The 22,711-nt window shown below is 54.4% G+C and overlaps 1 protein-coding gene across 5 annotated transcripts in view; it reads left to right on the top strand.

The window, feature by feature from the left end:
• The window catches only part of RNF24 (ring finger protein 24), a 31,776-nt gene extending 9,065 nt beyond the window's left edge, over positions 1-22,711 (top strand). For 3 of the 5 annotated variants that reach the window (XM_061351982.1, XM_061351979.1, XM_061351980.1), the window contains 5 exons: positions 11,406-11,555; positions 18,484-18,526; positions 19,369-19,410; positions 21,282-21,361; positions 22,520-22,711. In XM_061351982.1, the coding sequence (XP_061207966.1) occupies positions 11,413-11,555; positions 18,484-18,526; positions 19,369-19,410; positions 21,282-21,361; positions 22,520-22,658 (447 nt within the window). In that variant the 5' untranslated portion in view covers positions 11,406-11,412 and the 3' untranslated portion in view covers positions 22,659-22,711. Of the gene's footprint in view, positions 1-8,549; positions 8,675-9,646; positions 9,776-11,405; positions 11,556-18,483; positions 18,527-19,368; positions 19,411-21,281; positions 21,362-22,519 lie in introns of those variants that run through there. The other 2 variants (XM_061351978.1, XM_061351981.1) reach the window with 2 other exon arrangements.

Below are 22,711 nucleotides of genomic sequence, written 5' to 3'. Positions count from 1 at the left end.
AAGACAAGCTCATAATTTCCACTATACTAATGAGGCCACGGTGTTTTCATTGAAATGTGCCAATAGACGCCGCGGTGGGGTTTTAGCAGCCTTGTTCTGTGAATCCAAATGTGATTTAACATGGCATTCCCTGTGGAGCGGAGGAAAACTGCCTTCTCCCCTGGAATTTCAATGATGCTTCTTGATGATGCTGCCCTAAAATCCCCACAGGGGTGGGACCTTTCTTTGTGTTTCGTCTCGACACGGGTTTTCCCCTCAAATGCCAGGGTTTTGGAGAAGATGGGTAGGAATGGGTTGGAAGGATGGATAATGATGTCTGAGGAGGGGAAACTCTTGGCTTTAAAGACTGGTTCTAAATGATGCTGGTGCACAGGGTGCCCAGAGAAGCTGTGGCTGCCCCATCCCTGGCAGTGCTCAAGGCCAGGTTGGACACAGGGGCTTGGAGCAAGCTGCTCCAGTGGAAGGGGTCCCTGCCTGTGGCAGGGGTTGGAGCTGGAGGAGCTTTAAGGCCCCTTCACCCCAAACCATTCCATGGTTCTATGTATTTAATAACCAGGCTCCCTGGAAGCCTCCTTACCTCGTAGTAAAACCAAACACGAGGGCTCCCGGCATCGAGTGCTCTCTTGACCTTTAAGCAGACGCTCTGCCTGCTCGTTGCTAAGCTGCCTCCTTAGTGCCACTCATCTATTTTGCCTTCTAGGAGGGCGATTCAGTGCCTGGGAATGTGTAAAGATCTGACACCAAACTATTCCGTGCCTAAGAGATGCTTTGGTGTGTTTTAGCCTCGCTGCCTGAGGAAGCCCCAGTAGCTCTGAAGCACTTGGGAAGCATTCAGCAGGTTTTGGTCGGTCAGCTGCAAGAGAAACGCAAGCTTTAGGTAACCTGCTTGGAAGCTGGTTGGGTTTTTAGCAGCAGCACATCCCGGACTTGGGGTTTTACTGATTTAAGGGCTCAAACTCTGAGAAACAAGCAGGTCAAAGGAGGTGATCCTGCCCCTCTGCTCTGCTCTCGTGAGACCTCACCTGGAGCATTGTGTGCAGTTCTGGTGTCCTCAGCATAAAAAGGACATGGAGCTGTTGGAACAAGTCCAGAGGAGGCCACGAGGATGATCAGGGGCTGGAGCACCTCCTGTGTGGAGATAGGCTGAGAAAGTTGGGGCTGTTCAGCCTGGAGAAGAGAAGGCTGCGTGGAGACCTCAGAGCAGCCTTCCAGTATCTGAAGGGGGGCTATAAGGATGCTGGGGAGGGACTTTTCATTAGGGACTGTAGTGACAGGACAAGGGGTAATGGGTTAAAACTGAAACAGGGGAAGTTTAGATTGGATCTAAGGAAGAAGTTCTTTCCTGTGAGGGTGGTGAGGCACTGGAATGGGTTGCCCAGGGAGGTTGTGAATGCTCCATCCCTGGCAGTGTTCAAGACCAGGTTGGACGAGGCCTTGGGTGAGATGGTTTAGTGTGAGGTGTCCCTGCCCATGGCAGGGAGGTTGGAACTGAATGATCTTAAGGTCCTTTCCAACCCAATCTATTCTATTGTTCTATGAAACCCATCTAAGAAGCCAGGTTCTTGGTGCTGGTGTCTGATGCTGACAGTTCATGTGTGGTTATCCATTGCTTCCAGATTACACACCCACAGGGTGCTGCTACCCCTGAATTTAAGCTCCTTTCATGTTCTCCATCCCACTAAGGTGAGGCCATGAGTTCAGGGAGAGCATGGAAGAAGGATGATCCCATGGGATCACCATCAGTGCTGAGCCCTGTGTGACAGCATAGGAGGTGCATACATTGGGTTCATGCCTATTTATCTCCATCAAGCAGCGAGGTTATAGCACTTGGCTTTGCAATCTGGGAGTGGAAAACTTCCACTTTCCATTCCCAAGCTCAGTTTTGAGGGGTTTACAATCCTTGCAGCCACCTTTCCTTGTGTGGATCCCACGGGAGTGAAGCAGTTTGTGTCCTGTATCCATATGGCTCCGGGGAGGGCTTTTAGCTGGGTTCTGAAGTGTGGCAAAATCCTCCTGGATTCTGTTAGCAGAGGAGAAGGAGCAATTAAAAACATCCCTCCCCACAAGGCAGTTCTGTTGGAAGCAGGGAAGGGCTGGCAGGCTGCACAGGCTCCTTTTGCTGGGAGGATTAGGAAAAGCAAGCAGTGGCAGTGACGTGGCATTAGTGTAAATTCCCAGCAGGATGAGCTCTGGGTTGGTTTGGCTTTTCCTGAAGGCTTTTTCATGGCCTCAGCATCCTAAAATACAGCCCTTGCCGAGCTCCTCACTAGGAATTGCTTGAGTGACTCTTCTCCATATCCAGACCCTTCTGCATCCAGCTACCTCTTCTCCTTAGCTTCTACTGTAGAGAGAAAGGATGCCATGGGAAGGGTCTGTGTGGAGAGCATTCCTGAGCGCTGAAATCCAGGATCTGGGAGCAGCCGGCAGCAGCATAAAGAGGAATTCTTCCCTCTCTGGCCTCACGCTGCTTTTCCACCACAAGGCTTTCGAGCCATCTGGATCCCCTTTCAGCTTATGCCCCCAAAAATCCATAACCTAGCAACCTTATGGAGTGTAAATGAGAGCATTATGCCTCCCTGCATCCCAATTTGCGCTCGCCTCCTCTCCTTGCCTTTACAGGGTGGCAGCTGGGATTCCCAGCACCGGCAGCAGGGTTTTGTAGGGATTATTGATCCCTGGGTGTTGCACTGGTTTTCTTCTTCCCCATTAAAGGAGCTTAGGGAACAGAGGGAGAAGGGTTGCAGGAGGTCAGTTATTCCATCTGCCTCTCAGTGTAAAAGAGAGGACAAGGCCAGTTGCTCATGGGCTCCACAGAAAGCCATTTGCCTTTGTTCAGCCTGGAGATGGCTGGATCAAAGTGGGATTTCCGTTTCAGATGTGATGTTTTGGGAGCTCCCATCACTTCCCCCCCACCCTCAGTTCTCCATGTCATCACACAGGAATTTATGCATTCCCTGGATAGTTTAACACCAGCCTCTCTGGTCTGGCCCCTCAGCAGCACAGACAGTGTTCCTCATGGAGGTTCCAGTTCACTTTCCCCAAGGAACCTGTTTCCTGCAAACAAGGAAATGCAACTGCAAATGAAGGTGGAAGGTTATTCCCACTGAACTAGGCAATAGGGCAGTGTGTGGTGGGGATCCGCCAGCCCTGCCTCTTGCTGCTTTGTTTTGGGTTAATATCATAGGATCATGGAATAACCCAGGTTGGGAAAGCCCTTTAAGCTCCTCCAGTCCAACCATTCCCAGCACTGCCAAGGCCACCACTGCCCCATGGCACTGAGGCCTCGTCTCCACGCTGTGTGAACACTTGCAGGGCCGGTGCCTGCAGCCCTGCCCTGGGCAGCCTGTTCCAATGCCTGAGCACCCTCTGCGGCAGGAATTGTTCCTCAGCTCCATCTAAACCTGCCCTGGTGCAGCTTGAGGCTGGTTCCTCTTGTCCCATCCCTTGTTCCTTGGGAGCAGAGCCCAGCCCCTCCTGGCTCCATCCTCCTGTCAGGCAGTTGGAGGCAGCCATCAGGTCCCCCCTGAGCCTTCTCTTCTCCAGACTGAACCCCCCAGGTCCCTCAGCCCTTCCCCATCACACTTGGGCTCCAGGCCCTGCACCAGCTCCAGTGCCCTTCTCTGGCCCTGCTCCAGCCCCTCAATGTCTCTCCTGTAGTGAGAGGCCCAGCACTGAGCACAGGATTTGAGGTTCAGCCTCACCAGTGCCCAGTACAGGGGCACAATCCCTGCCCTGGCCCTGCTGCCGCACTGGTGCTGATCCAGGCCAGGATGCTGCTGCCCTTGGCTGCTTGGGCACAAGGTGCTCATTTGCTAACATGGATGTTAGTAAATATTCCAGCACCTGAGCTTTGTGGTCTGGGGATGCTTCTCCAGGGATAGAGGCAGGGATGGATGATGTGGTCCCATCACCCTGACCCCATGCAGGGTACCAGGGGGCTGCTGCCTTCTGCTTCCACCACTGTGTGTATAATATGGGATGGAGGCAGGAGGAGGGAGCAGCAGCACATCCTTTCCCACCACATGTTGGGGAGGAAGAGTGAGCTCAGCAAGTCGTGACGTTGGAGCTGCTGCCAGGAAAAGGGGGAAGAAAAAACCTTTAATATCCCTAGGGTCAAAGGGAAAACATTCCTCAAGTGTTATTTCATCCCCAAGAAGTGAATGGAGCCCTGCTTGGGCAGCCTGTGTGTGTGTTTCACAGGGAGGAGCTGCCAGCTCCCCTTCAAACCCTCCTGAGCAGTGATTTCCATTGCTCCTTCCCGGGATCCACCAGGACCCAGGCAGGGCTCTCCTCCAAACTGCACCCCCCCTGCTGCAGACTGGATTAAAGGCACCATTGATCTGTGCTTTGGGTTGGTTTTCCCTGTTTGTTTTTGCCTTCATTCCTGGAACTTGCAAAATCAGCCCTGAGCAAACCTTTGGTGGGTGAAGGCCCTTGACTTTAAACTGAGCCAGGGGAGCTGAGCTGTTTTCTGCACGTTTCACTGCCAATGGGCACTAAAACTTTCCCATTTCGTAGCATCATAGAATAGTTAGGGTAGGAAAGGACCTTAAGATCATCCAGTTCCAACCCCTTGCCATGGGCAGGGACACCTCGCTCACATTTAAAGGTGCTTTTGTGCATTAAGGCCATGGGGTCATTGAAATTGTCATTTGGGATCATTTAAACTCTCCACAATCCAAAGCCCCCACTGACACTGCACTGGTACCAGCTGTGCTGCTGCGTGTTCAGCATGAAGGCTTTGCTGTACCAGTGTCCCCCAGCCCGAAGGCAGTGGAGAGGGTTAAGGATCCGTGCTGGGTGTCAGCCAGGGAACGCAGCCAGGAAATTTCCGGATTCCAGGACTAAAACAGCATCGGATTCACTCTCGAGGAGAAGGGATCAAAGGTTCGGAGCGGTTTGTGCTCGGAGGTCACTTTGGAGTCTTTGGTTGTCTGGGCACACAACGGGCATCCAGCACCACCCCCGAGGAACATGGAGAGGGGCTGGGGACAAGGGCCTGTAGGGACAGGCCAAGGGGAATGGCTTGAACCTGCCCGAGGGGAGACTGAGCTGAGCTCTTAGGCAGAAGCTCTTCCCTGTGAGGGTGCTGAGGCGCTGGCACAGGGTGCCCAGAGAAGCTGTGGCTGCCCCATCCCTGGCAGTGCTCAAGGCCAGGTTGGACACAGGGGCTTGGAGCAAGCTGCTCCAGTGGAAGGGGTCCCTGCCCGTGGCAGGGGTTGGAGCTGGAGGAGCTTTAAGCTCCCTTCCAACACATCTCAATCCTGTTGTCCCAGTTTGGGATGGCAAAGGATCGCTTCCAGCCAGAACAACACTTAGATCTCCCTTTGTTCCCTCCCATGTGAAGGCAGCGTGGCCATGTGGCATCTCAGCATCTCTCGGGTGACACCGATGCTGTTTTAGGGGCTACGCTGCAGCTGCTTGTGATTTTCCCACTGCTCTGGACCAGCTCCAGAGGTGGAGCTGGAGGAAATTCCTTCCAGCTGCTCCAGGTCGGGCTGTGTTTTCCTTTTGGGGTTCACAAGGGGGGGTGAGTTAAACTCAGGCACCTCTTGTCGCTGCTCTTTGCGGCAAATACCCTGCATTACCCCATTAGTCAGAGCCACGAATTCACCTTTACGCTGTGGGTCTGTTGCATGGCAGAACGCTCTGCTGCCCACTACAACTCGGGGGGTTTCAGCAGGCTCTCCTCAGCTGCTCACACTTTAACTTTCAACCCAGTTAATAACCGTTCGGCTTAAACCTGGGTTAAACCCGTTGTGGACTTGCGTAACGCCCTTGAAACTGGAGACGCCGCTCGCACCCGCCTCAGCTTTCCCATGGATCCAGTGTTCCATCCCAGAGGTTCACCATGGATTAACATTGCTTTTCTTCCTTGAGGTTCCTGGATTCCACGAACCTGCCTGTGGCTGGGTTGGTTGGGTTTTTAAAGCTCAGTGTTACCTGCAGATGGGATGGATTCGCCCGCTTGGGATGCTGTGGGACATCACCAGCTCCATCCAGTTTCCCCAGTTAATGTTCATAGGGTCAGACTGGTTTGAGTTGAAGGGACCTTAAAGCTCATCCAGTTCCAACCCCATTGCTGTGAGCAGGGACACCTTCCATTAGAGCAGGTTCAGAACCACACAGCAAAGCAGCTGGAAGGAGCCAGTGTGTGGCTTTTAGCCTATCACTGATGCTCGTGGCATCACCTGCAATGGTCCAGCAGCATCCCTGATGCCCTGCTCCCCTCCTCCCTGCCTCAGTTTCTCTACCGGTGAGAAACGAATTGCCTCCTCTATCCGTGCCTTTGAGATCTCCTCAGGAAAGCTCTAGGGCAGAGGCTGGTCTTGCTTATTAAGTGCTTGCTATGATTACAGCAGGGATTACTTTGACCCAGTGCTTTGTTTAGGTCTGCTTTTAACCACCCAGCTTGCAATCAGAGCACTGTGAAGCCAGTGAGCTAATGCTGACCTGCAGCACTTCACCTCCTGACTTCCCAGTGTGCCATTAGCCATAACCTGGCTTCTCACTAGGGCTCGTTGTTGTGTAGTCATCAAGAACAGGGGATGTGCTCAGCCCCACTCGGGTTATTCACTGGAAGGTGTGAAGAAGGAGCTGGGGTCACTCTGCTTTGTGGCATTCCCATTCCTGCGTCTTTCCGTGTGCCTTGTACAGCCCCATTCCCCTTTGATTTTGGAAGCTGTTGCATTGTTAAATGAACACCCGCCAGTTCCCTTTGTGCAGAATGGGGAAAGCAGGTATTCTCTCCTTTGCTTTAGGTGAAGGTGGTTTTGTTTGATGTATGTATGTATATAGTGTATATGTGCACTATCATACACTGGTATATTGCAGCATAAGAAGGACAAGAAGGAAGGGCACAAGAGGGGCATGGAGCTGTTGGAGCGAGGCCAGAGGAGGCCATGGAGATGCTGCGAGGGCTGGAGCAGCTCTGCTCTGGAGCCAGGCTGAGAGAGCTGGGCTGGGGCAGCCTGGAGAAGAGAAGGCTCCTGAAGGGGAGACCTGAGAGCAGCTCCAGTGCCTAAAGGGGCTGCAGGAAACCTGGAGAGGGGCTTGGGACAAGGGCCTGTAGGGACAGGCCAAGGGGAATGGCTTGAACCTGCCCAAGGGGAGACTGAGCTGAGCTCTTAGGCAGAAGCTCTTCCCTGTGAGGGTGCTGAGGCGCTGGCACAGGGTGCCCAGAGAAGCTGTGGCTGCCCCATCCCTGGCAGTGTTCAAGGCCAGGTTGGACACAGGCCTTGGAGCAAGCTGGAACTGGAGGAGCTTTCAGGTCCCTTCCACCACGAACCAGGCTGGGGTTCTATGAATATACATACTGTAAAGAAATGCATGTATGTAGATGTATGTGCTTTATCTGCACCAAAGCAGCTTTTCTCCATCCGCCCTTGAGACTCTCCCAGCACTTCCCTGCTTCAGGGCTGTTTTCTCCCCCCTCTTTCTCCAGTTTTACCTTCCTTCAGCAAACTCATTCCTGCCCCGGGTGCTGCTGGTGGCTGGAGCAGTGGTGCTGCCTTCCCAGCCCTCTCCCCTTGATTTCCTGCTCTGTGAGGACACACAGACCTGATGGACCCGTCTGCAGGCAGAGACGTGGGCAGAAACAGGGCACGATGCAGGCACCTGCCCACGGTCCTCACTGCTTCCTTTGTGCCGTTGTAGCCGGTTCCTTTTATAGACAGGGAACAAGTCAGCATCTTCCTGGACCGTGAGGCAAGGCTGAGGGAGCTGGGACTGTTCAGCCTGGAGAGGAGAAGGCTCAGGGGACCTTGTCACCGTGTTCCAGTAGTTAAAGGGTGGCTACAAAGAAGACAGAGAGTCCCTTTGGACAAGGAGTCCATGGAAAGGATAAAGGGTGATGGGCACAAGTTACTGTTGGACACAAGGGGGGAAACGTTTCACCATGAGAGCAACCATTGGAGTCATCTCCCCAGGGAAGTGGTGACTCCCCAGTGTTGGACACTGTTAAGACTGGGCTGCACAGGGTGCTGGGACACCCAGTGTAGGTGATGCTTTGCCTGGGAAGGTTGGACCAGCTGGTCCTTGGGGTCTCTTCCAACCTGGGATTCATGGATTCCCCCCTCGCACTGCAGAGAGGGTCCCATCCACTGGGGAATCCTTCCTTGGGTGAGGTTTCTGTGGTACCAACCCCCTTTCCTCCAGGCAGCTCATCCCAGTCTCCATCCCGGGGCTGTGGTGGGTGCCCCAGGAGGACCATCTCTGCCTGCTCTGCAATGCCGTGGCCATGCAGAGAGCAACAGGGAGGCTTTTGTTCTGCACCAGGAACTTTTCATCCTTCTTTATGGCTCCTTTTTTATTTCTCTTGGCCGTGCTCTCACGAATCTGAAGCAGATTAAAACACAGATCCTCCTCCTCCCCCTGCTCCAGAAAGGCCAAAGAAAGCCCAACCCCAATGCTTGGCTGCTTCAGCTCATCCCATTTCACTGAAGTCTCTTCAAGTTAACAGTTGCCTGCATCCTGGGCAGCACAACCGCAGCTTTTCCCCTTGCACATCCCCGGGGTTTGCCATAACCTTCCTCAGCAGCATGAGGAAGGGAGGACGTGGAGCAGGGTAGCTCTGATGTGGGGCACATGGGGCTCAGATGAATCTGGTGTGGGACTCACTGGACTGGCACCGTGGGGGACCAAAGGGGGCAGAGCCCTGCGGTATGGCTGGCAGGTAGGGATGCATGGATGCTTTTGGGGTGTCCTTTGGGGGCAGAATATTAGGTACCATTGGGAGAAGAAAGGAGGATGGGGTGTGTGGGATGGAGCTTTGTTTCTCGGGATCAGTTGTTTGGTAGGGGTGGGATGGTTTGTAGCTGTGGTCATGGGGACTGATAGAAGAGCTGCATGGATCAGCTGGGCATGACCGTAAGGAGGTTCTCTTGGCTTGATGAGATGCTAAAGGCAGCCTGGATCTTCCCTATCCATCGTCTGCTTTTGTGCCTGGTCTTCTGTGGTATCTCCTGGTGCAAGAGCTGGATTGAACCCCCTGCCTTTGGTAGGAAGAGCATCTCCGGTTACAGGAGTTAGAATGGAAAGGAAGTCAACAGTCCAGTGCTGGTTGGTTGTGCTGCCTCTTCTCCAAGAATGGTTTCTCCTTCCTTGCACCTGAAGCTGTCCCAGATGGAGCACGTGTGACCTTCTCTTGGAGTGGTTGAGGAGCTGGAGCCACCCAAACCTTGGCCAACACCAGTGACCATCAGCCCCAGTGTGGGCAGGGACAGGCAGAGCCTCATCCTCCAGCCAAAACATCCTCGCTGGATGAGTGTGACAGAGGGGAGAGCCCCTGAACCGTGTCAAATCCCTTTGACCCAGCAGGGGCTGGAAACCGAACCCAAGCCTATGAGCTGTGCATTAACCCTGCCAAGAGCTGGGAACAAAGGTTTCGGGGCTGGTTTGGGCTTTTCCTCCTTGATTTGCAAAGCAAACCAGGCTGGGCTGAGCAGAGCAAGCATTGGTGGAGGAGTGAGAGCTGCAGGGTGGTTGCTGGGCTATAAAACCCCATCCTACCAGCGCTGGCAGGGGGCTGCGCCGCGTCTCCGAGCTCCCGTAGCGTATCCACGTTGAGCCGGGAGGCTCGGAACGTGCGTGTTGGTCTCGGGAGGCTTTAATCAAATCCAGGCTTTCCCAGGAATCGCCTCCGAACTCGCAGCGAGCCGAGGAAGCCGAAAGCAGCCGGAGCGGGGAGGCTCTGGGCTGGGAATTCCGGGCTGGAATGGGGGAGATGCTGCCTTTGGCGAGGGGCGCGAGGAGGGGGCGGGCAAGGGGCTGAAAGGTGAGTGTGGATGGGAGCGGTGCAGAGGTGATGGGAGGGGAGAGGAAGGACCAGGAGGTTCAGCAGAAACAGGGTCTGAAGGGGGAAAGGAGATGCAGGAGCGAGGAGGCTGCTTGGAGCACTGGGGTGCTTGGAGGATGCTTTGGGGTTTGGTGTTGCTCCCTGGTATGGTTTGGGTTTAGAATCATCATGGAATGGGTTGGAAGGGACCGTAAAGCTCATCCAGTTCCATGAGGGACCCCTTCCACTGGAGCAGCTTGCTCCAAGCCCCTGTGTCCTTGAACACTGCCAGGGATGGGGCAGCCACAGCTTCTCTGGGCACCCTGTGCCAGCGCCTCAGCACCTTCATGGTAAAGAGTGAAGCGGTGAGGAGCCATCTCCTCACCCCGTGTGCAAGTGGGAGAGGTGCAATTACTGCTCCCTGGAAAACTCCCTGCTCCAGGGGAGGGTTCTGTTATCCCTCAGTAATTGTATTTGGGAAACAGGGCTCAGGCTTCAGGTACTTTCCCTGCTGGTTGGGGAACTTCGGTGCGTGCCACGTCCAGCCCCCTGCTGTGGGCAGGAAGGAGAACACAGCCATAGCTCTTGAACTGCCTTTTCCAAGCTGGGGGGGAACTCTCTGCCTGGCCAGGGATGGTTGTGATCATTCAAGGGTGGCTGCTTCAAAGAACGATGTCAGAAGGAAGGAGTAATGAAGGGAAAGGGTAAAGATGTGCTTGGCTTTGGGTGGTAACGTGGTGAGACCAAGACACCAGGTTGGCTTCTGCCTTACCCTGAAGAACACTCTGTGAGGGTGATGGTAACGTATTCCTGTCCTGTGCAATGAATCCTAAAAGCCATGCAGGAGAGGATCCATTGCAACCCTTATTCCAGGCAGCTGCTCCCAGTGTAGTTGTGGGAGGTTTTGGTGCAAGATGCGAACAGCTCAAATCATTGCATCCCCTTTGGGGGTTTGCTGGGGGGAAGCAGCTTTGGGGTTGGGCTGAGGAATAGAGCTGGAACCTGCAAAAAATTCCCTGGAAAAACCCAAACCAAGTCTCTTTTATGGCTCCTGTAATGTCTTGGCAGCGCTGCGGCGGGGATGGGAATGTTGTTGGTGTCTCTGTGTGGAGCGTGTTGAACCCGCGCCGGTTCGTGTCCGTGCTCCGTGGTTTTGGAGGGGGGATTTCTATGGGAGGAGGAATCGGTTTGGAAAGCACAGGAGGGGAAGGGAGGGAAAACCTGCTTTGAAACGAGGTTTTCTGGCTGCTTCCAGTGTTTCAGGCTAAGTAATGAGGGGCTTGGGGGACACCGGCTGCAGCTGGATGCAAATCCCCACGTCCGTCTGTTGTGGTGTTTAACTTGAAGGATGATGTGTGTAGGGACGAGGGGAAAATAGCTGGAGGAGAAACTCCCAGCGGGAGGAGAAGAGTCCCAGCCCTGGCTGGTGCAGCCCTGCTTTGTTTTCAGTGGTATGAGCCCGGAGCTCAGTTCTGGGCAAGGATGCCTTCACCCCAGGGGGGACGAGCAAGGAGGGAGCGCTGCTCAATGCCTTCTCCTTCCCCATCCTCCCTTTAGAGGGACCATTGGTGTCCAAAGGGCACCCCCATGCTGCTAAAGGAGCCTCCTGTCCATGTGTTTTCTCCCACAGCCTACCCATGAGCTCGGACTTCCAGCATTACAGTTTCAGGATGCCGAACATCGGGTTCCAGAACCTGCCTCTCAACATATACATCGTGGTCTTCGGCACGGCCATCTTCGTCTTCATCCTCAGTTTGCTCTTCTGTTGCTACTTGATCAGGTAAGGGAATGATCCCCAGCTGCATTCAAGAGCTGCCCTGGTTCAGAATGAGCCTGTTGCTCGTCCCTCCATGCCTCAAAGAGGATGGCATCGCCTTGCCTTTCCATAACGTGCCTTGTGCCAAGCCGATGCGATCCCTGGTGTGGTTTAACTTGCCCTCATCACCAATGGATTTGCTCAGCGGTGCAGTGGGAGAGCAAATGTTCATCCCTAACAGAGCCAATGTACACAGTGTGTACACAGTGAGTACTGAAACCCATCAGCATCTCAGAGCTCCCAATCACACAGGCAGTTACCTTCTCCACTTTAAAACCAGGATGTGTTTGTCTGTAGGGTCCTAAAGGCATGAATATTGAGGGGCTGGAGCAGGGCCAGAGAAGGGAGCGGAGCTGGTGCAGGGCCTGGAGCCCAAGTGTGATGGGGAAGGGCTGAGGGACCTGGGGGGTTCAGTCTGGAGAAGAGAAGGCTCGGGGGGACCTGATGGCTGCCTCCAACTGCCTGACAGGAGGATGGAGCCAGGAGGGGCTGGGCTCTGCTCCCAAGGAACAAGGGATGGGACAAGAGGAACCGGCCTCAAGCTGCACCAGGGCAGGTTTAGATGGAGCTGAGGAACAATTCCTGCCCCAGAGGGTGCTCAGGCATTGGAACAGGCTGCCCAGGGCAGGGCTGCAGGCACCGGCCCTGCAAGTGTTCACACAGAGTGGAGATGAGGCCTCAGTGCCATGGGTCAGTGGTGGCCTTGGCAGAGCTGGGAATGATTGGACTGGATGAGTTTAAAGGTCTGTTCCAACCCGGTTGATTCCATGGCTCTCTGCAAACACAGTCGGCTGCTCAAAAAGGCTGGAAAAGGGTGTTTTGTGGTTCCATTTCTGCTTAACGTTTCAACACGTTTTCCTCTTTAATGAGTAACTTGTGTCCTGTGTGCGTAAGGAATGTTTAATGCCTGTCAGGTTGGTTATGGGGCACAAATTGCTCATTCAACAGCACAGTTTAGAGATTAATGATGCAGGGGTGAGGCGTTAATCGGCACGATGGGGAGCAGGAGTCGGGGGGTAAAGGTTGATCCCGTTTGGGGCTTGTGTTAATTGGTTTATGGGCCACTGGGGAGGGAATTGGGCCGCTCATTGAGAAGGGGAAAGTCTTCCTGGTGCAGGGAAGTGGGGAAAAGCACAGTGCCTGGGAATTGTGGCAGCAATGGGGGCAAGCTGTGCTGATAGCCCTCTTGTAGAAGAGCCTTTCCATCCCCTCTGCATTTCCAATGGCCTCAGCTCCCTGCTAGCCATGCATCCATCCCATCCCCTCCCTCTGTCCCCATAACACAGGTGCCTGCTCCCTTCTTCCATCACAGAGGAAGGCTTTCACTGAGGTTTTCATCCAGAAGCTTTTGTCCCGCATTTGTAGAGCAGGGAGGCAGGATTTCAGTGCCTCCCTCTCAATATTTGATCGTTTCCATCTATTTTCAGCTCTTGATGAAGCAAAACCTCATAAAACCTGCAGGTGAGCCCAAAGCCAGGGTTACCCAGCAGTCATTTGTGCTGCCTGGGCATCACTCCTCCCTTTTGCCTGCAGTTATGGATAAGAGAATGGTGTTTGAAGGTGGACACATCTGTCCACCCCAGCGGATAAGGCAGAACCAGATCAAGGGGTCACCCCAACCAGCTTGGTATCTCAGCGCTCAATGTTACCACAATCTGTGCTGGGATATTGCATCCACATCCAGTGTTCCCCTTTTAACAGGGACACCAATGGGAGGGGATGCATAAGGAGTAGACAAACGGTGCTCAGAAGGTTCAGGGGTGTGTTTTGCCCAGATGAAGCTTCAATCCTCACAGCTCACTTGGCAAATGGAGAGGTGGTTTGGGCTTTGAGAGCGTTCTCCTGGGCACCAGGCCTGGCTGGCTGTGTTCTGCCCCTAAGGAGAAGCAACAAGTGGTCATGTCTGTGGGATCAAGCCAGAAAACCTCACCTGAGAGTACTGTGACCTCAGTATTGAGACCTCACTTGGAGCATTGTGTGCAGTTCTGGTGTCCTCAACATCAAAAGGACACGGATCTGTTGGAACAAATCCAGAGGAGGCCACGAGGATGATCAGGGTCTGGAGCAGCTCCTGTATGAAGATCGGCTGAGAACACTGGGGCTGTTCAGCCTGGAGAAGAGAAGGCTGCGTGGAGACCTCATAGCAGCCTTCCAGTATGTGAAGGGGGCCTATAGGGATGCTGGGGAGGGACTCTTCATTAGGGACTGTAGTGACGGGACAAGGGGTAATGGGTTAAAACTGAAACAGGGGAAGTTCAGGTTGGATATAAGGAAGAAGTTCTTTACTGCAAGGCTGGTTAGGCACTGGAATGGGTTGCCCAGGGAGGTTGTGAATGCTCCAGCCCTGGTGGTGGCCAAAGCCAGGTTGGATGAGGCCTTGGGTGCCATGGTTTAGTGTGAGGTGACCCTGCCCATGGCAGGGGGTTGGAACTGGATGATGTTAAGGTCCTTTCCAACCCGAACTATTCTGTGTTTCTGTGATTCTATGAACCTTTACATTTAGCAGTGGGAGGCATGTTGTAAGAGAGAGGGTGAGTGACCGGTGGAGCAAGCCAGCAAGGGAAGTGGCAAGTGCTCTGTCTCCTCATGTCTTTAAATGAAGACAGAGGGGCCTTGCTGGATGAGACACTTTGGCTCCTGTTACTGAGGAGCTATTTAACGCACTGTGATAGATGGGAGGTTGGATTAGATCATCTCACGATCCCTTTATAGCACTGAACTCGAGAGGGACTTCATGAATTGCCCTGCAAATCGCTGCCCCCTGCTCTGTTATTGACAAAACAGAGCCAAAGCAGCAGCCTCCAGCCCTTGGTTGGAAGGGTTCTGCAGTGCCATGGGATTACCTGTGCTGGTGTCTCCACCCTGGCAGTGCTCAAGGCCAGGTTGGATGGGTCTTGGTCCCATTGGAGCAACCTGCTCCAGTGGAAGGTGGCCCTGCCCATTGCAAGGGGTTGGAACTGGAGGAGGTTGAAGGTCTCTTCCATCCCAAACCATTCCATGATTCTATGGTATGTTTGGCAAACAACAAGTGGAGCTCATGGCACCATCCTCTGGGCCCTGGTTCTCATCGCCTGCATGGGATCAGAGCATCCCATGGACCCTCCTTGAATCCCCAGCTGGAGTGTGCAAGAACCAATATCTGCTGTATTTACCTCTTTATCACAGAGCTGATGGCATTAAATAAAGGATGCATCAGGGGAGGAGAGCACTTTGCTTCGCAGCCGCGTCCATACAGAGTGCACTGCCCACTTGATGGGAGGAAAGGGGATGGTTTTAATCAGGTTGGATCAAAATGCAATCCAGTAGGAACTGCAGCCAAAAGCAAAGCAAAGATCACCGCTGTCTGTGCAGTGCGGGTGGATCTTGAGCTCTTCTGCTGCTGGAAACCACTCTGGTGCAAAGCACAGGTCCCGTCCTCGCGGTCCCATCTCTGCTTGGAGAAGTTAATGGGAAAAAGGGGAAGGAAGAAGCGAGGAAGTGCTGCAGGGGGCTCTTTGTGTCTGATCCCTGCTGGGGACACTGGGGCTGTCCAGCCTGGAGGAGAGAGGCTGCGTGGAGACCTCAGAGCAGCTTCCAGTATCTGAAGGGGGCTACAAGGATGCTGGGGAGGGACTCTTCATCAGGGACTGGAGTGACAGGACAAGGGGTGATGGGTTCAAACTGAAACAGGGGAAGTTCAGGTTGGAGATGAGGCAGAAGCTCTTCCCTGTGAGGGTGCTGAGGCGCTGGCACAGGGTGCCCAGAGAAGCTGTGGCTGCCCCATCCCTGGCAGTGTTCAAGGCCAGGTTGGACACAGGGGCTTGGAGCAAGCTGCTCCAGTGGAAGGGGTCCCTGCCCGTGGCAGGGGTTGGAGCTGGATGGGCTTTAAGCTCCCTTCCAACTCAAACCAGGCTGGGATTCAATGAAACAAGCAGATCCTGGAGGTAACCTGCCCCAGGGTTTCCTCCAGTTTATTCCTGTAGTTGTTCGCTTGATTTGGAGTCACTCAGGTAAGTGAGGAGCTCCCGTTCCTGTGGGAAGCAGGGGAAGCTTGGGAAGGGAGCACAGGAAGGCCGTTCCTGCATTCATGGATGGTGATGGTGCTCGCACACACGCAGTCTGCAGCCCTGCGCTGGTTTCGGAGCCGCTGTGTGGTCCCTTATCTAGACCCGCATCTGCCAGACATTCCTGTGGAGTCAGAGCTCCTGACAGGAGATGGATGGAGCCCGTGTCCAGCAGGGAATAACGCCTGCCAGGATCCGGGGTCTCATTACAGCAGCTGTGTAAGGTCCGGCCGGGATCCATCTGGCCCCGCATCCTGGCTTGGGAAGGGGAGCATGGGGGAGCAGACGGAGCTCACACACTTCAGGACTGGATGTGCTGGTGCCCTTCCCCATAACCTTCATGGAGGGGGTGATTTTGGCACATTGTCCCTGTGTACCTTGATCCCGTGGCATTGTGGCACCCAAGCTGCAGGGATCCGGGTCCAGATGCTTGCTTCTCCCCATCGCTGGTCCAGATGCCACCACCACGTCTTGGCCTGGTTCTACACACCACATTCCCTCTGGTGGCTTTGGCTGTGATGCTCAATGCTCCATAGGACAGATTCCTGTTCCCATGCCGGCAGTTTTCCCCCTCCTGTGCAGCCTCCAGCCTGCTTTGCCCCATCTGTCTTTCATAACCAGTTTCCCAGCCGCCGGCATCCCTGCGGATCGGGCTGGTTTCAGCCTGTTTGCTCCATTGTTCCTGCATCTTCTGCTCCTGTTGCTGCTCGGGGGCACTGGTGGAGGGATCCTGACCCCACTTTCATCCGCGGCTCTGCAGGCAGGTTCCCTGCCAGGCAGCAGCACTGGAGGAGCAGGGATGGCTCCCATTGAATGTGGGGCTCAGGAGCTGATTTATTGCATCTCTGTCTCGGACATTGCTCAACTTTGAAGGTCCAGGACCTTTTTTGGGGGTGTTTTAGAGCAGAAAAAGGGATGTATTTTACATCCTATTTTGTATGTATCACCCACTGCAGCCTTGTGGGATCAGAAGCCTCTGAGAGCCCTGGGTGAGACAAGCAAGGGTTGAACCAACCCGGAATAGCTGTTTGGGAAGTGAAACTACAGGCAAGGGAGTTTCCCAGCTGAAATCCCACTGGAGATGGGGAACATCTGATTGAAAGCCCTTTGTGAGTCTGCAGAGCACTTCACTAAAGGGCACGTCTTGTAATGAGGAGCAATGTTAGGGGGGGGTTTAAAGGCATTGATTTGAGGAGGATCAGCTTCTCCAGCCAGAGCGACCCACCGGGATGTGGGAGCTGGGCTGCTGTTGGGAAGGATGTTTTATAGATCATAGAATGGCATGGGTTGGGTTGGAAGGGAGCTTAAGGCTTAAATCCAGCTCCAACCCCTGCCACAGGCAGGGACCCCTTCCACTGGAGCAGCTTGCTCCAAGCCCCTGTGTCCAACCTGGCCTTGAGCACTGCCAGGGATGGGGCAGCCACAGCTTCTCTGGGCACCCTGTGCCAGCGCCTCAGCACCCTCACAGGGAAGAGCTTCTGCCTAAGAGCTCAGCTCAGTCTCCCCTCGGGCAGGTTCAAGCCATTCCCCTTGGCCTGTCCCTACAGGCCCTTGTCCCAAGCCCCTCTCCAGCTTTCCTGCAGCCCCTTTAGGCACTGGAGCTGCTCTAAGGTCTCCCCTTCAGGAGCCTTCTCTTCTCCAGGCTGCCCCAGCCCAGCTCTCTCAGCCTGGCTCCAGAGCAGAGCTGCTCCAGCCCTCGCAGCATCTCCATGGCCTCCTCTGGCCTCGCTCCAACAGCTCCACGTCCCTCTTGTGCTGCTGCCCCAGAGCTGGATCAGGGCTGCAGGGGGGGTCTCCCCAGAGCACAGCAGAGGGGCAGGATCCCCTCCCTGAGCTGCTGCTCACACTCTAGGGGTGCACCCAGCACACGGGGGGGTTCTGGGCTCAAGCGCTCACTGAAGCTGGGTCATGGGGAGCTTCTCCTCACCCAGCACCCCCAAGTGCTGCCCCTCAGGGCTGCTCCATCCTTTCTCCATTCAGGCTGTGTCCGTGCTGGGATTGAGCTGAAAGCTGTGCAGTGATTCAATGTGTTCCTGCTGTTTGGCTCGGTCTCCCCATCCTTTAACACCGCACCCCCCTCCTGCTGTCCTGGTTAGGAAACAGAACACAAAAAGCCCCCAGATTCCCAAGGGGAAGGTTTGTTCCCTTGTGGGCTTTGGCATCTCCTTATCTCTGGCTACTGAATGACCCCTGCCTGGGATAGGAAGTGAGAGATGGAAGATGCCCCGGTGCTTCCCTTCCAAAGTTTTCTGTGCCGGTGTTGGGTGAACACCATCCTTTGCTTGCTCAGCCACACAGACGGCTCCTGTTGAATGCTGCTTCCTCGGTCTGGGGGGGCAGAAGCAGCTCAATGGATCTTATAATGGAAGATAAAGGTGGGTTTGAGGAGCCCAGCGCTGCCCAAGCGTTGTGATGGGGGCTTCAGTGGGAAACCTCTGTGCAGGGAGGCCTCCTTCCCCCTTGGGTCTGAGGAAGAAGGTTCCACATCCAGTGTAGGAACTGCTGGCAGCAGCGGTGGTTCAGGAGCAGGGATCTGTAATAGGGATTTATGGCAGCTCCAGCTCTTGCTGGTCTTACTGGTGGGAACTTGATGGTGCCTGCGTGGAAGATGAGGGAGGTCAAAGAGGAGCAGAGGAGGAGGCTGTGTGCTTATGGATGGAGGCACTGATCTCCCAGCTGCAGGGAGAGGGGCCTGCTGCCTGGATGCATCACTTCCCGTGGCCATTGTCAGCTCTGAAATGAAGAAAGAAGGGCATTAAATCAGGGAAGGAGGGAAATGAAACACTGGAGGGGGTGCAGAAACCCTGTTTCCGTGCCCATCTTCATCCTTCTCCTTGTTCTGATTGCAGGCTCAGGCATCAAGCACACAAAGAGCTCTACGCCTACAAACAGGTGAGGTGATGCACAGTAAGTTCTCCTCTCCTCTGCTTAGTGCCAGATCCATGCTGAAGCAGTCACTCCATCAGCTTTCCTTCTGCTGTTCTCCTTGGGAGGCCGTTGGCCATCAAAGGGAAGTCTCAATGTCCACACAAACCTCTGTCTCCACTGATTCAGTGGGGGCATCTCCCATTGTAACACCACTGCTTCCTCATGGTCAAACCATGTTAGATCCAGGTCTGCTGCTGGGGTTGGACCCAGCTGCTCTGATCCAGCCACGGGGCTCTCATAGGGATGTCTCAATGGGAGCATCACCTGGGTTTCCACACACACTGGTGCTAAAGGAACACGACCAAGAGGCTGATGTCAGGATCCTCCTTCCATGTCCCATCATCTCCAGGGCTTGTGGAATCTTTCTGCCTCCAATCTGTTCAAGCAGGAAACGGGATGGAGTTGGGCTGATTATGATATAGGATATGATATGATGAGATAGGATAGGTTAGGATACAATAGGATAGGATAACACATGATTATCCTGGATGTATAGCCCTCCCCAGGCATTTAGCCTGGATGGAGTGAAGCTGCAGCAGCCCATGTCCATGCAGGAGCTCATGGCAAGAGTGAGGAAGCCCAAGAGGTTTAAATATGGGGGGGTTTGGTCCTTGGGGTGATGGTTACAGCTCTGCCTTCCTCCTCGTCCTGCCCATGGGAGAAGGCCCCCAGTGCTCCATGGCTGTGCTGAGTGTACTGGGGGGGTTCCAGTTAAACTGGGACAATCACCAGGGATCCCTATGGAGGGTTTTCCTATGCATCCTCCTGGCAGAAGCTGTGTGCTGATGGAGTGCTCTGTGTTGCAGGTCATACTCAAGGAGAAGGTGAAGGAGCTGAACCTACACGAGGTGAGTAGTGGCAAAGAGGCCTTCACCCTCCTCTTGCTCACACTGGGGATGGAGGACAGGCGCAGGTAGGATGCAGCCGGTACCCAGCACCCTCCTCCTCCTGGGTCCTTTCAGCTTTCACTGCATCCTTGGGGCTTTAACCTGGCAGAGGGGAGATTGGGATGGGAGCAAGAGCCTGTCCCGTGATTCCTCCCCACAGCCGAGGAGCTGATTCCCAAGGGCAGGAGTTGCAGACAGGGACAGAACGGTCCTGGCTTGAGGCTCCTGTTTCTGATCCACTCCCATTAACGTGACTTGCAGTGGGGTTTTTGCCAGCACTGGGGCTTAAAAGCACTTCCTGGGGCGAGGAGCTCATTGCAGGAGGGATTTGGGAATGTGCCCGGGAATGGCTGGGATAAGCCTCCATCCTCCTCCATCCCCTCCATCCGCAGCGCAGATGCTTTCAGAGCGGGTGATGGGTCCATGGGGCAGGGGGTAGAGCAGCTCGAGCTCTTCCCTGGCATTTGGGAAAGGCTGGAAGAAGCGGTTTAGCTCCAGCTCCATGGAAAATATCCCTTTTTGGGCATTGGGATTTGGGATGTGCAGTGCTGGGAAGCAGAACAGGGGGGATTGAGCAACACCAGGGGCTGCTGCCAGCGCTCACAAGGAGCTGTGCGGAGGGGAAAGTGCCGCTGAGCTCCTCATCCCTGTGGATCTGGCTTTGGTTTTCCCCCTTTTCCCATCATCCGCCTCTCCCAGGGCTTCCCGGAGCTCCAGATGTGTGTGTTCCCTAGGGATTATCCCAGCCAATGGTGCTCTGGTGGCTGGAACATATGGACAGGCGCCATGGCTCCCGTGGTGTCGGTGCCCGCCTGCTTCATCCCGAGGGATTCTGGCCATTGTTTGGGGATGATGGAGACTCCCAAGCCAGGGGGCTGGGACAGACAGCTGGGAATATCCCAAATCCCCAGGAAGAGCCAAAATACATCAGGAAAATACAGTGGAGGGGAATGTTTCAGCTGGGATAACAGCCACTGACTTCACCAGCACTGGGATAGAGATGCACCCTTTGCCTTCTCATCCCTGTTATCCCTATGGATGCAGCTCCATCCCAGGCACCAAGCAGCAGTGTGGCTTGTGTCCTCGTGCACCCTAAAGCCTCCTGCACATCCCACCCAGCCATGTGCCTGTTGCTCCAGGGAGGCTCCAGAGTCCTTTCCATTGGGAAAGGGAGAGCCAAGCCTCAGCCTGGGATCCCAGAGGTTGTGCACTGAAGCCTGGGAAGGCTTTAGGGGGGTTTGCTCAGGCTGGAGGGTTCGGAGCTCCAGAGGAGTGGGAATTCCCTAGGGCAAAGGGAGGATTTCCCCTCCCCACCCCCAGCACTGGCGTCAGAACCCGAATTCCCCCTTTTTCCCCCAGCAAAGGCAGGGATGAGGTGAACACAGGGGGAGGGAGGGGGGAAGTGGCCACAAGGGGGAACTTCCAGTGCCTAAAGGGGCTGCAGGAAAGCTGGAGAGGGGCTTGGGACAAGGGCCTGTAGGGACAGGCCAAGGGGAATGGCTTGAACCTGCCCGAGGGGAGACTGAGCTGAGCTCTTAGGCAGAAGCTCTTCCCTGTGAGGGTGCTGAGGCGCTGGCACAGGGTGCCCAGAGAAGCTGTGGCTGCCCCATCCCTGGCAGTGCTCAAGGCCAGGTTGGACACAGGGGCTTGGAGCAAGGTGCTCCAGTGGAAGGGGTCCCTGCCTGTGGCAGGGGTTGGAGCTGGAGGAGCTTTAAGGTCCCTTCCATCCCAAAGCAGGCTGGGTTTAGGTCAGTTTGGGGGGGTCTCTGTGGTTTCCATGTGCACAAAACCATCCCATCCCCTGACTGCTCCTCTCTGCTTCCCCCTCTCAGATCTGTGCCGTGTGCCTGGAGGAGTTCAAGCCCAAGGACGAGCTGGGGATCTGTCCCTGCAAACATGCCTTCCATAGGAAGTGAGTGTGGGCAGTGGGGCTGCCCTGCATCCTGCCCCGCAGCACTGGGAAGGCCCTTGGGTCAGGGCTCCTGGTGCTGCTGCTCCTCAGTCCAGGTTCAGCCCAGCCTAATCCCAATCCCAGGGGGAATGAATTGGGATTGGAATGAAGTTGAGCATTTGAATGTGAGCATTTGGAGCAGCGATGGTCAAGTTGTGAGCTGGCAAAACCACTTATGTATAGATATATACATGTATCTATATATACACACACATTTATATTATATTAATTTATATATATTTATATTATATATATTTATATTATATTCCTGATATATTTCTATCATATTATATTCCAAAAGCAGAACTAGATGATCTGAAGGTCCTTTTGAACCCAAACCATTCTAAGATTCTAGGTATGTCCATCCTTACGTGTGTATATTCCTATTTACCTGTATCATTCAATACCCATGGATAAAATGGCTATTTAGAGGCATTGCAGCTCGCTGGGAAACAGCCAGGGCCCCAAAGCTGCTTGTGTCTGAGAGTGTTTGGGCATCCCCCTCGGATGAGGGCTTGGACTTGTGCTGAGCTGGGAGTTGGTCTTGGTGGTCCTCATGAGGCTTTGATTCTATGAAATATATATGTATGTATACATATGTAAATAGATGTCTATATACATATAGATCTATATACACTTTATATATACATATATTTATATATACATATATAAATACATGTATATGTATATATAAATACAGAACTTTTGTATGTATATGAAATTCATGTACATTTGTTCAGCCTGGAGAAGAGAAGGCTCCTGAAGGGGAGACCTTAGAGCAGCTCCAGTGCCTAAAGGGGCTGCAGGAAAGCTGGAGAGGGGCTTGGGACAAGGGCCTGTAGGGACAGGCCAAGGGGAATGGCTTGAACCTGCCCGAGGGGAGACTGAGCTGAGCTCTTAGGCAGAAATGGGGCTGGAAGGAAATGAGCTTTAAGCTCCCTTCCAACCCACACCACGCTGAGTCTGTGACTACTCCTTGTATCTACACACACAAAGGCCTGATAAAGGCACTAAAAGGGGGTGTCAGGACCCAGCACCGCTGTTGGGGTCCCAGTTGTGGGTTTCCCATCTCTAGCACCCCATAAACCCCTTTCCCCTGTGTGTGTGTCCCCCCTGCAGGTGCCTCATCAAGTGGCTGGAGGTGCGCAAGGTCTGCCCGCTCTGCAACATGCCAGTGCTGCAGCTGGCGCAGCTGCACAAGCAGCAGGACCCCGGCCCCCCCCAGGGCCCCCTGCCCGGGGCAGAGAACATCGTATAGCTGCAGCATCCCATGGACCGCCCCCCGGGAACACCGGGACAGCACCGAGGGAC

This window comes from Neopsephotus bourkii, unplaced genomic scaffold (assembly GCF_033783945.1).
Source record: "Neopsephotus bourkii isolate Nb327-2 ecotype Australia unplaced genomic scaffold, CSIRO-AGI_Nbou_v1 NB_616, whole genome shotgun sequence".
NCBI lineage: Eukaryota > Metazoa > Chordata > Aves > Psittaciformes > Psittacidae > Neopsephotus > Neopsephotus bourkii.
The sequence above is the reverse complement of the archived record's forward strand: the minus strand, read 5'-3'. Positions and strand labels throughout refer to the sequence as shown.